Source organism: Perca fluviatilis, chromosome 6 (assembly GCF_010015445.1).
Source record: "Perca fluviatilis chromosome 6, GENO_Pfluv_1.0, whole genome shotgun sequence".
NCBI lineage: Eukaryota > Metazoa > Chordata > Actinopteri > Perciformes > Percidae > Perca > Perca fluviatilis.
Genome location: NC_053117.1, coordinates 24,591,045 through 24,606,742, shown reverse-complemented (window position 1 = coordinate 24,606,742; position 15,698 = coordinate 24,591,045). Strand labels below are relative to the sequence as shown.

At 40.7% G+C, this 15,698-nt stretch overlaps 1 protein-coding gene across 1 annotated transcript in view; it reads left to right on the top strand.

The window, feature by feature from the left end:
* fbxl17 (F-box and leucine-rich repeat protein 17) overlaps positions 1 to 15,698 on the top strand; it is a 237,564-nt gene that overhangs the window by 214,109 nt on the left and 7,757 nt on the right. Inside the window, exon 10 of the mRNA XM_039803438.1 lies at positions 3,222 to 3,364. Coding sequence (XP_039659372.1) covers positions 3,222 to 3,364 — 143 coding nt within the window. The remainder of the gene's footprint in view (positions 1 to 3,221; positions 3,365 to 15,698) is intronic.

Below are 15,698 nucleotides of genomic sequence, written 5' to 3'. Positions count from 1 at the left end.
AAAGACAATTTCCTGCTCCTATGGCCCCTTAAACACTGCCAGTTAAAAGTTTTTAAAACCCTATATTTAAATAAATGTTTTGTTTAAATTTAAGGTAATAGCATTGTCTTTTAATAGTAACTGCCCTAAAAAGCAAATTGAGAAATGTTGAATAATTTATTTTTATTTTCATTTAAAAAAGTATTAATCAAATGAAGTGCACATTATGTATGCATGCTAAAAGAGCTCTGTTTGAAAAACATCCTGCAGGTGTTTCCAATAAAATATAAGCCTATTTTTTCTAATATCTGTGATACCTAGCTCTGCTTATACTTACAATTGCTTTAGATTAAACTAAAAGTATAGGGAGTCTAAGTGTATTGTGCGCATCTGTGTGTATTTATTCATATGTAACTATGCAAATATATACTAGTCTTTTTTATATACCGTTTCACTATTTTATACCATGAATAAATAAAACACCTTTACACATTTTTGTACGTTTCTATTTGCTCTCTTCGAAAACAAAGGCACTGAGCTTCAGTCGCACTCTCTATCTCTGACAAGGTGAACAAACCTGTTCGACTGTAGTTAAAAGGTTTCCCTGAAAGCTCTTCTCCTTTGCAAAAGTAGCCAATGATTTCCATTTGCCACCAGAAGTAGTTGGGGTTTACAGTCTCCTGATAGAGGATCAAAGGGAGAGGGAGAGAAGCAGAGCACACAGAGGGATATTAGACTGTAATGGCAACCAGATGAGCTTGTTGATAGAGTACTAAACAAGTCTAAATAGCTTAACACTTGGCTCGTTCTGACAAAGGCATTATCTGACTCTCCAGTTGACCAACTTGAGAGCATAACAAAATTATGTTTAGGGTTATTTGCTCTTCTCTTTCTCCCTGCAGCTATCTCAAACTGCCACATGCCTACTTCTATAGAGTCTGGAGCCTGTAATTCAGTAATTTAGGGAGGTTGTGTGCTTTGGTGAGTGCTGCACAGTAATCAGGAAATGCATGGACAATGTATTCACTTGCACTTCTTATACATTCACCGTGGTAGGCATCTGTCTGCTTCGATCCTCTCACTTTGTCAGGTTGAAAGAAGTAACGTTGAAGTGGAAGAAACAGGGACTCGGTGGGGTTGGTGAAGGGGAAGTAGAGGGAGTTCTGTTGTTTGGTTCGGTTAACTGTGAAGCTCTCCTCTTTTATTTGATCTCCCTGCTCCTCAGAAAACTCACAATCTCCCTGCAAGGAGGTTTTAACAACAGCAATATGTGCGTCTTAACATCAGACGAGAGGTCTGAACCCAGGTAATCGAGTTTGGGATCATGTGATTGGACATGACAAGGGGAACAGGATGGGGAGCCATTCACCTACTTGAAGTCTTTCCAGTCTCAAAAACACTCAAGCACACATACAAAAACACAGGCGTGCCCATTTTTAGAATACTATACCAGATCACCACTAGTCCAAAAGCAACATAGCTACTTTGTGTGCTGTTCACCCATCTGGCCTGATAGAGCCTCTTCCCCATGGTGCCGTTTTACATGAAACATTCTGTAGCTTCAAAGCCATGTTACTGCCTGTTCAGTCATAATGTGCCATTATGCATGGCATCCAAGAGCATGCTGGAGCACAAAGGGAACCACATGTGGAGCACTCCAGGTGCCCAAAGCTATATGTTACATATGTTAAATACTGTACACTGTGTGTGTGTGTGTGTGTGTGTGTGTGTGTGTGTGTGTGTGTGTGTGTGTGTGTGTGTGTGTGTGTGTGTGTGTGTGTGTAGAGGAGACTCTGCATTACATAGCTCCAGCTGGATAGGAGGAAAGAGGGTTAAATACAGGCACTTGATTCAAAAAGCATGAGATTATTCATTTCCCTTCTCCAGTGGGAACAAGCTTCTGCTCCACAGTGTAAGCATATACATGTACACACGCAGACAGCAGTGACTTTAATAATTTTAGTTTTTCAGTTTTTAAATACTGTTAGATGTGGAGGTATTCTAAAAAAGAGCTGGTAATAAAGCGAGAAAGGGAGAGAAAAAGAGATTCAATATGAAAACAAGTTTGTAACGACAAATGTTTCCCTCCTTGTTGAAGTGGAGACGTTTATGTCTCAAGCCTGTTTGTAAAAAAGTTTAAAGTAAAATGGATTTCTGCAAATGAAAAAACAACATTAGGGCTAAGTTACTATTTGAAGGTGCCGTCACAGACTTTCTCTGTTTTTACCCTCCTCCTTTCATCTTTCTCTCATCCCTCACTCCTCCTCCTCCCTTCCCACTCTCATTAGTGATGGTTGTGAGAGAGGGGAGAACAAAGCCCTGCCAATCGATCACCGAGCAGCACTATCAATCGACTGCTGGAGCACAGGTCTCCTCCATCTGCCCAACGATTGACTGGTCAAAGATTGATGAGAAAGATTGTTGTGTCTCTCTGTGTGTTTCTGTGTTAATGCAACAGAGTGTGTCTTTATTTGAGACAGATTACAAAAGATTTAATCTCATCTTGTTTGTCTGATGCACATTTTAATTTGAAATAAATTAGGGCAGTATCAAAAGAACATCACGTGTGTGTGTGTGTGTGTGTGTGTGTGTGTGTGTGTGTGTGTGTGTGTGTGTGTGTGTGTGTGTGTGTGTGTGTGTTTAACTGCTGCCAGGGCAGAAACAGTGCCAGAGTAAAAAGTAACCACTGAAACAAAATATCTGTCAGTGTCTGGGGGCTTTGTTACACCTCGGAGCATGTGTGCATACATACCTATACAACACACACACACACACACACACACACACACACACTGCTGAATTAAATCATACACTGGCATGGAGTCACACTTTACCCTGGCACGGTGTCATTGCCTTTCAGTGCTGTGACTCATGCCAACGCTCTAATGGATGAATCCTGCAGCAGTCTGAACAAACACGGGTGTGTGTGAGATTTGTGTGTATGCATGTGTGTGTTTCAGCATGTTATTACCTGTGTGTGTGTGTGTGTGTGTGTGTGTGTGTGTGTGTGTGTGTTGTGTGTATTTTCAAGGTGTTGTGCAAACATTGGCGATATGTGTCACAGCTGGCCAGATGACTTGCCCTGGTTTCATCTCAAATTTCTGTGTCTCTCTTTGGGAGGCTGATGCTGCCACATTTGCATGAGAAAGGTTGTCAGACTAACACCTTTTCTTGTTTCTCCCCCTCCCTCCTTCCCCACTTGCCACATCGTCCCTCTCTCTGTCTTCCTCCTGTGTCCACAGCTCTGATAGCCATAGGCCAATACAGCAGTACCATAGAGACCGTGGATGCCGGCTGGTGTAAGGACATCACAGACCAGGGAGCCACACAAATCGCTCAGAGCAGCAAGTCCCTCCGCTACCTGGGCCTCATGAGATGTGACAAGGTAACAAGGCTCAGCCCATAATGTCTGCTGCTGTCTGGTTTCCTGACGGTACACTATACTGTATATGTGTGACACACTCTGAAAGATGTAGATAGATTTTTTTATGTGATATGTACTGCAAAACATGTTGGGGGGAATTTTCAGAAGAAGAAAAAAAGTTATTATCATTAGTTCCAGCCCTACTTTAATACAGTTTTAACCACACTTTTAAGTTTTGTTGTGGGTGTGTGTGTATGCATGCCTGTGCTGTGTAGAACTAGGCAATAATACAGTATTTTTTTTTTGCATGATAAAAACATGCATTATTAATAAAAATATACATTGTAATAATACAATCATATGCAAAATATTTAATATAAATATTATTAAATCCAATATTGTCAGAAAACAGCCCTGTTAAATAATGTGCAATAATGCCCATATTGGCCCCAGATACTTTAAGGAGACAGTTACCTTGGTATAAATGGTATGAAAATGGTAGTTGACAAATTTCTGTCATCTTATGGTATATATCTATTGCTTAACTCTGGTGCACACACATAAACATAAAGACACTATCAAACACACACACACGTACACGTGAATCCTCAGAAGACCCAGGCTGTAGGGCAACCGACCATGATAAGTATCCAGAGGAGAGCGTGTGGAGTAGCTAAGCCACTGCCGCCTGAGCCCAGTATGTCCATGAGATCAGCCGGTTGGGTGATAACAGAAGTAAAGTGACATAATGACCCCTTTCAGACCTACTTGCCTCTGGATCAGAGGGACGATCTTTCCAAAGTTACCCTCAAACTCTCATCTGATCTCTTACCCATCCAATCACTAACCTGATGGAAGCACATTTAGCTGTAGTGCCATGGTAACAACTCCACCTCTCCATCTCACCAATTGGTTCAGTGGAGCTCCCACCACACAGATGCAACCACTTAGTGTGGGATCATTCAGTCTGACATGAGTGGGATGAGGGCACACAAGAACGGGAAAGTGAGCAGCTGCCTTAACTCAGGAACTTTAGCCTTTATACTGATATTGTACAGCCTGATGTCTTGTAATGTAGCCTGGTACACACAGGTCATAATTCCAATGCTGGTGGGCTTGCATATGGTGAGTGTAACAGTATGTTTTAATGAGCCTCTCGTTTTCAGATTGAGGCTGAATTTTACATTTGGGTTTCGGCCTGAACACATTTAAAAGCCCCTGCTGTGCAGTCAAAAGTGCAAGTAGAAGTTGGCAGAGAAGAAAAGGAGGGATGAGAGATTTTTGACTTATAGTGAAGGCCTTTCACCAGGTTGGGAACTCATCATTTTTATTTCTACATTATAAAATCAGTGATATCTGCGTGGGGTGGCCTCCAGGTTGACCCTATAGATTTTTCTGATAAAAATGCCTAACAAATGCCTGCCCGAGATCATCACTGAAATTCTGTTCCAATGTAACAAATTCACCCATCCCCCTGCCCTTATTTATCTTTCCAGCTCTTTCTTCAGATGTGATATTCATACTCATATTTTAGCCTGGAGGATAGAAAGATAAATAATTATTCTCCCTCTGCTCTGAAGGGGGAATTTGGGGATGACAGAGCTAAATAAAGCTGTAATTGGTGTAATTAGAGTTGTAATGGAGAGTGAATCGAGTAGAGAGAAGAGTTTGACAGTTTCCAAGGTCAGGTACATTACCAGCTTTGAATCACAGAATTAATTCACTGCATGCTTGTCCTCTTCACCAATTTCTCAGTTTTCAGTCTTTCCAGTCCTAAAATTGTGTTTAGCATTGCAAATGAGCCTGGAGTGCTGGTGAGGACTGTTCAGGCCTGTGTGGGGAAAAGACCTTTGTTGTTACGATACAATATAACTTTATTATTTTTGTCTTCCCGAGCAGCTCCGCTAAAAAAGAAAAAGAAAAATACATACAGATTTAGACAACAATTACACATATAGTGCAAAGATGAAAACACATCAACAGCCATGACAACAAAACATGTTTCATGATATCCTTGGATTCAGATCTTAATTGGCATCCCACCGATTTTGGTTTAGCAGAAGGATAGACTGATGTATAAAAGAGTTCTTAAGTCTGTTGTATGTAGACGAAGGGACTGTTAGAAGGCAAAGATGCTGTTAGCAAGCCTAAGCATGCTCTTCTTGTGGGTTGTTTGAAAGGAGTGTGCAACATGGCTGACCAATAATCTTAGCACAAACTTTGAGTTGATTGAAGTTGTTTTTCATTATGTTAGGTGTGAAAGGGAGTTATAGTAGATGAAGTCAGGTTTCAGGAGGAGAAGGAAGAGAGCACTGGGGGTAATGCGAAATTCGCTCAGAGGGAAACAAATAAACAGAAATGAGTCACAGAGAAAATGAAAGCTACAGAGCAAGTTAAAGAGGTAAAAAGGTGAGAGGCAGAGAATTGTGGTTATCCTTAAGTCAGCCCAGGGACAGCAGTAGTGACCATGTTCTGCCTCCTACTCTCATCTCTCTCCTTCCCTCAAACCTCCTGCCCCTCCTGCTTTCCTGCTCGCCTCTCCAGATTCTTCAGTCGCCTCAACTAAAGATCGGTGCTCCTGTTTTCTCCATGACTTTTAAATAGAATATTACAAAAATTTACATTTAGGAATTTACTGTACAGTCCTCTCCAAAACAACTCGCAGTTAGGGGCTGGATATCTTTATCAAGTCCACTGTGACAGGGCCATTATTGGCTGTTTTCCAATTTGGGTGTGTGACTTTTCTGTTGTAGAACTGAACCCTTTGGCCACACTGCTGCTTAATTTCCTCTCTTTGCTTGAGGATGTCAAGTGACTTTAAAAATCTGATCAAATTACACACTACAATTTGTAAAAAAAAATAATAATAAAAAAAAAAAAATGGTTTCACTCTAATCTTTGCACCAATGTCGACAATTCGACCACTGCTTGGTGAAACATTTGATAGGTTTCACAGCGGTTATAATCTGTGTTGCATGCTGTGTCTCTGAAATGAACCAAATCAATATTTGAAAGTACTTTGCAAAATTGTTTTTAGTATAAGCAGCGCATTCTATTTGGTTGTGATTTTCTTCTGGTTTGCATTTGACATTTCGACCTCTAGCAATGTTATCATGCTTTATTTGTGTATCACAGCAGTAAAATCTGGAGGCATGTCCAATTCAATCTCAGGGCAAACTAATCTCATCTCTGCACTTAATGCAGTTCTGAGAAAACGCAGAAGCTGGGGGATAACTCTCAATTCCACAAGGTTCCCACATAATGAACTTGTGCAAATTACTTAACTTTAAATTTTTCTCAGCCACAGCATCTCTTCTTTATGTTGACAATTCCATTTGAATTTTTTTCCTCATGCCTCATTTTATTAAATTCCCCATTGTTTAAAATAAGATGCAAGGCGTAGCTTTCTCTGTGCATCTGTTTGTATCTTTCTTTCCTCAGCCTAGTGTTGATAGCATACTGACCAGCATATAAGGTCAGCAGTACTTATTACATATTTCTTCTGTGCTCTTAAAGGGTAACTACAGTTTTTTACAACCTGGACCCTATTTTCCTATGTTTTTGTGTCTAAGTGACTAATGGGAACAACAATCTTTGACATTGGTCCAGTATAAGATCGCTGCAGTTGGCAGTGGCGAAACAAGCCACAATGTAAGTTAGGGCAATACGGCAATTGTCCAGCTTTTATTTACCTTCATAAAAGTGCTTGTTTTGCCACTGACAGGCTCAGATTAATATTCCAAGTGTCTGACAGAATTATGGAAAGGATCCCTTCAGAGATAGACCTTTAAAACCTCTTTGAGACCATTCTGTTTAACAAGAAACAGCTCTGAAGCCGCTAGCACTAAACCCCAGACTCGATTACTTTTAGCGTGTAAAGAGCCAACATATTTTCACATGTAAATCGGTAAACTATGTGTTTATTTTTAACCACAACTAGAGTTGTGATGGTTGGAAAAGTGGAAAGACGACCCAAACGTCTTTTCGTAGTTATATTTCGTTTCTGTCGACTTTGAATGAAGTGTATTTTACGATGCTAAAATTACTGTTTATTTATATGGAGTCTGGTGGGTTTAGCGAACGCAATTTCAAGGATGTTTTTTATGTTTTAAAAAAAAATCTTACTCTTTAACAGAAAGGTTGACCTCCTAAGAAATAATTTACATAATGTTGTCAGACACTTACAATATTAATCTGAGCCTGTCAGTGGCAAAACGAGCACTTTTGTGAAGGTAAATACAAGCTGGACAATTGCCCCATAACTTACATTGTAGCATGTTTTGCTGCTGCCGACTGCAGCGATCTTGCTTAATACTGGACCAATGTCAAAGATTGTTGTTCCCATCAGTCACTTAGACATAAAAACATAGTAAAAACAGCTTGAAAAAAAAAACAGTAGTTACCCTTTAAGTTGTTCAACAACTATTAAAGAATACATTCTATTATAAAACATAGGACAAGAACAGGAGTAGATTCCAGGCAAAACCACTTTACTTTAGAATGTGTTCTCTAGATTTGGATGGTATTTTCTTTAATTGGCCTAACACTCTTAGCTTGACCCTTAACAGCCTTCATTTGTTTAGCTCAGCCCCAGGATTTACACACTTGAGGAACCATCTTAATATTTACTTGCTTGTGCTTTGGCTCAGTTATTTCTTGTAAAAGCTGTGTTGACAGTGTTTTGGACATATTGCAAATATTCTAAGGACTTTGCTTCGTCTCTGTTCAGGATGTGTATGTTGCAGGAATTTAGTACAAATAACTGCCATACAGGTAGAAAAAACTGGCTAGTAAAAATGTCACAGTAAAAATCACATAGCCTTATCAGCATCAGGGCTAGTCTAAGCCTGTCTGCCTTACAGATGTTCAGGTAACCTCTGCAGCCTCCATTTGGCTATTTAAAATAAATCATGGTTTGAGTTTCTCTCAATTTCTTCCTCTCTCCCTCCCTCACTTTTTCCTTCTCCCCCCACAAAGCTTCCTCCCACACTAAGTGATGTGGAGTTAGGTTTCAGACTGGGTCCCGTCAGTCTTAGACAAATACAGTCTTGTGATAACCTTGACACACATTGCGGACAACCCAGTCAGCTTTCTGCCTCGGCAGCGCAGCTCGGCCTGTGTAAATTTGTTTGGAATTGTCAAAACGCTGGGAATTTTAATGTAACAGCTTCCCTGAATGTCGCAGGACTTAGAAAGTGTAGAATTCATTTAAGAACTGTTAACAGGATCCATCTGGCTCTCCTCATGTGGAGCAGTGTGAAAGATTGATTTCCTTCGTCACAGTTTATACAAACGTGCTTCCGTACTGTATACATTTTAATGCCAGGCAGCCTGAATTTTGTGTCCACTGCTTTGTGGACTTTGACTGCCATTTTGGAATTTGAGATTTTTTTTTAAACTCTGTACAAACACAGACCTAGCACAAGCACAGATCTGAGTGAAGTCTATTTGTCAGAATATGTTCTTATTTAGACTCCTTTCAGTAGCTGGTTGATATACGTTTGTAACATTAAGGAATGTGTGCGTTTGTCCCACTGACTTTTTTTCTTTCCTGTCTCTCTGAAGGATTTCCTTTGTGTCTCAGTGTGTTAATACATGCTCAAATACGACGTGTCTGTGTGTAACAGTGTGTGTTCTCCGAGAAGAATTTATGTTATTTGCTGTTAACGCAGCTTATAATAGAGCATTGAAATCAGAACCCCTCCAGGCCTAGGCAAATGGCGTGCTCCGCCTGCCTCAAATGATTACACCCCTCTGCCCTCAGGGCCAAACGACCCTGTTCTGATGAGGGGAAAAGAATGCGATTGATCCAGACTCACCCAAAAAATAATCAAATCAATTCATTTTGTCCTCTTTCAGCTATGAAAGAGGACGAATGAAGTATTCAGCTGAAAGACTCAAGGAAAAAGTGCCTTAATCTTCTGAAAAACTGATCCTCGGCATTGCCGCATATGTTGGTGCGTATGTCACTGGAAAGCCCGGCTCCCCAGAGTTTTCTGTTAAATGTTAGGTCCTCTCTGTGGGAGGAATTTATCTTTCTACACTTTCACAAACACAATGGAACATTATGTATTAATCCAGGCCAAGCATATGAGTAGTGAAATCAGTGCACTGAGGTAATTGTCAACTAAAATTATGGCGACCTAGTAACAATATTCTGCGCATTGGACTGGGCAGACACAGAGACGCTGAAAAACAAACACACATAAACATGTCAAACTCTCACAAATTCACCAAATGCTAATGCTGTAGCATGTATAGCTTTTTTTTGGCTAACCCCAAAATTAAGACAAGCGTCCAGACACAGGGACAGGGATCCAGCGGTGTTGATTTGTGCCGAAACACCCTGTGCAGTGTAACAGCTCTTTATCTTGACGCTGTTTTCATATGTCTCCTATATGCGTTAAGTTTCTGTTTTCTATAATGGGCCCTCCTGGCCACTGTGAACATTTAAAGCCTACATTCTCTGTTGATGTATTACTTTGGGGATTTTTAAGTTTTTCAGCCTCATTGGAATGTTTTCTTTTGAAACATTTTTACAGCTTGTTCACATGTATGTCTTTTGTCCTCTCATCTCATCTTCTCCTGTCCATTCTCTCTCCTTCCCATTTCTATTGTCTCCGTCCTCCTCTCCTTTCTCCTCACCTTTTTCATTTTTCCTCTCTCCTCTCCTCTCTTCTCATCTACACCCCCGCCCCCCCCCCCCTTTTGCTTCTTTTCCACTACTTCATTAGAATGAAAACAAATGGGCAGTCCAGGTTGTGAAACAGAGAGGGAAGCAAACTCCGACTGTCAGCACGAAGCTGGACTAGCAGAATAATGACACTGACTGCTACTGGCCCCTTCAGGGAAAAAAAGCTGGTGGAGAGAGTAAGAGTTATCATAGTAATGGAGGAGACGAGGGGAGAGAAGAGAAAGTAAAATGAGGGGTGTGCTTGAAGGAAAAAAAGAAAAAGATTTAATGAATGACAGAAAATAACAGTAAAATTAGATAAAAAGAAACAATGGTATGAGTGCTGGCTAATGCCTTTACAAATGGCCTCCAAAAAGTGTTTTGTGTAAGCAGTTTTGAGGTGTGCTCCCATTACCTGAACTGAGGGGGAGCGGCGTTTAGGGAACAGGTATGAGCACTGCTGTACCCCCGGATAGAGCAACCAGACAGACCTTGTTAAAAGAACAGACATCCCAATCAATATAGTCGTTCCACTGGTGCATCCAGCTGCCGGGGACTATACACAGATAGGCACGGCACAGCAATTTGCAGACATAAACAAGGGCCTAATTGTTCAGGGCCTGGAGGTTTGGAGTGAGGAAAACAAAGATGAAGTATAGTGAAGAGTTAGGAGGCATTTTAACTCTCATTTAGGAAATGAGAGTTTGGGAGTTCAGCAAAACTTTCTTTGATGTTATTGTGAGCGGCAGGGATTCTTCGTTTAAAGGCTGCTAAAGCGAAGGGGAATTAGGAGAAAAATACTGAGTGCGCAGCATCAAGTGCACGACAGGCAGGTTCTCTGGTTCCTATTTTCCAGGCTTTGGTCAGACTTGAATGTTCAAAGTCGAGAAAGTAGTTTGAAAGAGTCATTTGCTATTTGTGATTTTCAGTGTAATCTTGGAGTCTCATCCCAGAGTTGTATTGATTGGCGGTCTTAACTGAAGCCGCCTCCTGATCATCCCTTCATCTTGTTTCTAAAGGGCACGAGCTAGGGACAGTGAAGGAGAGAGGGTGAAATAAAGTGAGACATCGACAGAGTTCACTGAGTATCTGAAGGGAATCACAGAATTGCCCTTCAACAAAAATCTACCAGACACACACATGTAAACCTGACCTCACCTGGCTCACATACACTCACATAGCGCTTCTTTCCATCTTGTCCTCACTTTATTTTTTACCCCCTTTCCCTCTTTTTGTCTCTCTGTTTCTCCCTCCCTTACCCTCCTCTAAGCAAGGACAGCCAAGGTTGTTTGAATTTTGGATGCTGCTCACATCTTTTGTTCATTTAATTAATTCATTCAAGTTGCCCCTGTGTCTTGTCTTTCTCCCTCATCCAGTGCTGTTTACTCATCACAATGGAGGTCAACATAATCTTGTGGAGTCATGGACAGACAGTAGACACGACTCAGTGTGGCCTGGATACTCAGACTTGCCAATCCTGATATGTTTTTGGGCAATAACTAACGTCTGGCTCAATGTGTTTTTCCTTCTCTCAGGCATTGAGACAGGCTGCAGGAGGTCACAGCTCATTTTCAGCCTGCAGGCGCAGAGTCTGACTATATTGGTGATGAATTAGCTATTTATTGCTAATGACAATGAAGCCCCACTCACTGAATGTTGTGTCTGTACTAATTTAATACATCCAGATGAGCTTGGGAAATTTTAGGAGGTATTGATTAAGCCTCTGATTGATGCCCAGCTTTATAATTGATTGGAAACAGAGTAGCCAATGGATGTAAAGAGCTTTGAATAAGTTTTTCAGAGGAATAGTGGTTTGCCAGAAATAGCGTCCCTATGACCTGGGGCTGCTTAGTGAACATTTGAGGAAAAATAACAGTTTTCACCCAAGAGCAAAAGAAATCCTCATCAGGCTGTCAAGATTTGTGCTTGTACTGACAGCGAATAGAACAAATGCTGAAATATGTGTACTAACGGTCTTTTGTTGAGCTTTTAAATACAAAAGTGCTTGACTTTATTTGCAGGTTTCTCATTTGATTATTCAGAATTAACCCATATTTCAGAATAATCACTCTGCAGTAGGTGGTGTCCACAAGTTAGGCTTACAGATGAGATCACTGAGCGTTGCTCACTGCCTTATGTGTAACTCTGACTAGGGCTCGGCGATATGGCCAAAATTCAATAAATAAATTGTCTATATGAAATAACCACGAGGCGGAGCCTATTTTTGTATACTCTGTGTGAATGAAATACTTGACAATTGAAAAGAGTATTTTCTAATTTTATTTAGAACTTCAGTGCAAAGTGAACAAAGCTTCGTCCAAATGATGTAAATATGGCCGTAATGCAGTTCGTCCACTGCTTTTTTTTTTTTTTTTATTGCAATAGAAACGATATAGAAAAATATATACTATAGACATTTTTGAATTGTTTTGTTTCATATGTATATATATCGCCCAGCCCTAACTGACGAGTTTACTACTCTAATCCAAGCTCTCCTTGCTCTAAAGAGTCACTATGAATTTTATATCATGGTGTTCTTTCGGAGGATAGGGTCAAGCTGTCCTTATTCTTTATTTATGCTGAAGAACAAGGGAGTCATGCAAGGCAAAAACATAAAGCACATTAGCTCTGTTGTGATTATCTTTAAGGAATTCTGCTTGTGTCTGACCTCCAGTAAGCTGCTCTGGAATGTGTCCCTATAGTGTGTCTGTGTGTGTGTGTGTGTGTGTGTTTTGTGTCCACCGTACTACATTGTGCTTTTTGGCATTTGAAGAGGAAGAAGTGGTCTGAGTATACAGGGCATTCAACAGGTCTGTTATTATCTTGTTGTGCTCCAGTGACAACAATATATGACCTCGACTGGGACATGAGCTTACCATCTCTGTCTCTGGTTGTGTCTCTGTGTTTGTCAGTCTCGACACTTTTGTCTCTTTCTTTCCCCTGTGCTCTTTCTATTTCTCTCTGTGTTTGTTTTAACAATGCCATCAATTTAAATACTGTACATTAAAAGTTGAGTGATGCTAAAGGTTATTTCTTGGACAATTGGATTTATTTTTACTCCAAATTTGTTATCTATTTGCCAGATTTACTGTGTGTGGTAAAAGAGCTGAGAGTAGAGGTCTGCATTGGTCCGAAACTTTGGACCCAATCCGAAACATACCGGTGGAAAACCCACCTGAACCCAAATTGCTTAAATTAATATTAATAGAAATAAATAATAAATAATATTATTCATGAAGAAAACTCATCTGCAAGGACAGTCATTCCGAAATAGATCCAAAATGTGGTCTTCTCGAACAGACCACTTTACTTTTCATCTTCATTTTCATCTTTTCAGCTTCAAAAACCCAATCTTCTGTGATCAGAGCTAATAGAGAGATCACAGGGATCTACACGGGTGTTAGACATATTGACCCACACCCCTAAGATCTGCTGCAATAGAATGGGACCCTACCTGGACTCGATCACTGAACATCATTTTGATCCGGGTTGATTTGGCCAATTGGTACCTAGGAACTAGTAACTAGTGAATATGTGATAACTATCTATCTAACTATCTAATATGTGTATGACGTATTTAGTGAAAAGATGAATAAATCTATCGTGTGATAATATCATATAACCTACTGTACCTTATTTGTAAGACAAAGGTTCTTTGTGGTCGCACCCATATTCTGGTGACAGATAATTAAAGCATCATTTCATGCTATGGTGTGGCATGTTTTACCCTTATAGCACTTAATTAGAAGTATTGAATGCAAAAGAAAAGGAATGTTACCCAAATGAAACTCTGTGGCTTACCAGGTTAATTAGTTTTATTTTAGTTCTACCAAATAGATGTAGCTGTGATAGTGTTTTACCGAGACAAACAGATAAATTGTGGAAAGCCTCTTGAGTTATGGAATGTTTTCCTCCAGTCTGCAGAGATAAGAAGGCCAGCGTAAAAAGCGGGATTGGGCTGAGCCTAGTACACATTCCTTAAGTTACCTTTGTCACGCGTGATAGAGTGTGGGGTTTACAAACCTGGCCTCCAGAACCTCTTTCTCTGACCCTCTTCAGTTGAGCCCCCATTCCTCTGTGTGTGTGTGTGTGTGAGAGAGAGAGTGAGTGAGTGTATGCACTGACACCCTGCTTTCCAGTTCTGCTGCTGTGTGATATTGTGCAGGGATGAGGGTGTGTGAGCGGGTCCAGACCTCAGTTGTAGCAAGCGGTGCCTGACCTGGTTTCTAAAAGTACATTCAGAGCCATGCACTGCAGATTTTTGTGAGGGTCGCTTGGCTTTCTGAGACAAAATCAAAATGTTTGAGCTCAGGCTTTCCTCGGTAAAGAGCAGTCTATTCCTTAAGCTTCCAAGCCAATGCATCGATAGTTCATTTAGAAATATTGAATCCTTCAGAATAAGTTTGTGGCGATCACTTTTCTGTCCTTACACTTCTGAAATCCTCTGCTTTCTTTCCTTTCTTTTCTATTCACTCCTCTTTCCCCTACTTCCTTCTCCCTCTCCCGAGACGGAGAACTATCTTTCAGTTGTCCAGTCACTCGTTTAGAAACTTTACCACTGGGGCTTTTCCTCTGCGCAGTTTAAAGAAGGCTATAAATCTGGCCTGTATAAATCCAGACTTGTTTAAGCTGCCTTTTACTAAGACCTGATGCACTGCATTCTTCTGCTGCCTAAACAGGCTTTTTAAACATTTACCCCAAATGTATTTACTGGTTGACTGATACACTCTCTACATGGGAGTAGACAGGGAATGGGGGGTATTTGTCTCTCTTTATGGGCCTGGGACTAGCAATGGCTGCCACATGGCCAAAGAAAATGTAGGGAAAGTAGAAAAAAAGAAAGAGGGGAAAAAAAGAACCCTGCAGACCTGTGCTCAATTTAATAAAAACACAGAGGAAATAAAAAAGGGCAGTTTTCTGCATTCATTTAAATTCAGTTCTAAATTGTTCATTATCAACAGTCAAAGTTTAGTTGCATTTTTTTCACGGTCATTGTTGTTGCATACAATACAGCCCTCAGTGGGTTTGATATATTCAGAAGGAGCGAAAGGCCATCTTTTTAAAACTCTCTCCCTCTCTCTTTATTCCATTTCCCTCCCTTGATTGCTTGGAGCACTCAGAGGGTGTTCTCACCATGCCGGTCTAATATGATATGCATCTTCGTGTTTGTGTATCTGATTATCGATTTACGACCCTGTTCTTCTTTTTCCCACTGAGAATGTGAACTGCTGCTGCATTAGTCATATTTACGACGTGTTTTACGGCGCTGCTTACTAGGGGAAGGGCCCAGCGCTTGCGGTAAATGTATATTTTACACAGTGATAGAGTGCATTTGCATCAGAGGATCAGACTTAAAAAATAGCTCACTGTTAAGAAAGAGAGCACATAAGAGCACTCCCAACAGAGAGCAGAGGTCAGCTCTGGAACTCGCCGCCACTTACCTCCAGCTGCCACATGTGAAAGTTGTGGAGCGGTTGTCAACAGCCGCTCACACACACAACCCTGTAAACTATTCATGTTTACTGTACAGCATGTTTGAATAAAAGGTGCTTTTTGCTGAGCAGCATATCAGACATGCATATTTTTGTTTTCCCCTCATCTCCCTCTCGCCCTCTCGTAAACCCTGACAACGGCACATTACCCGTCACCATGCATTACTCCGCACTTAGATCTACAGCGCTG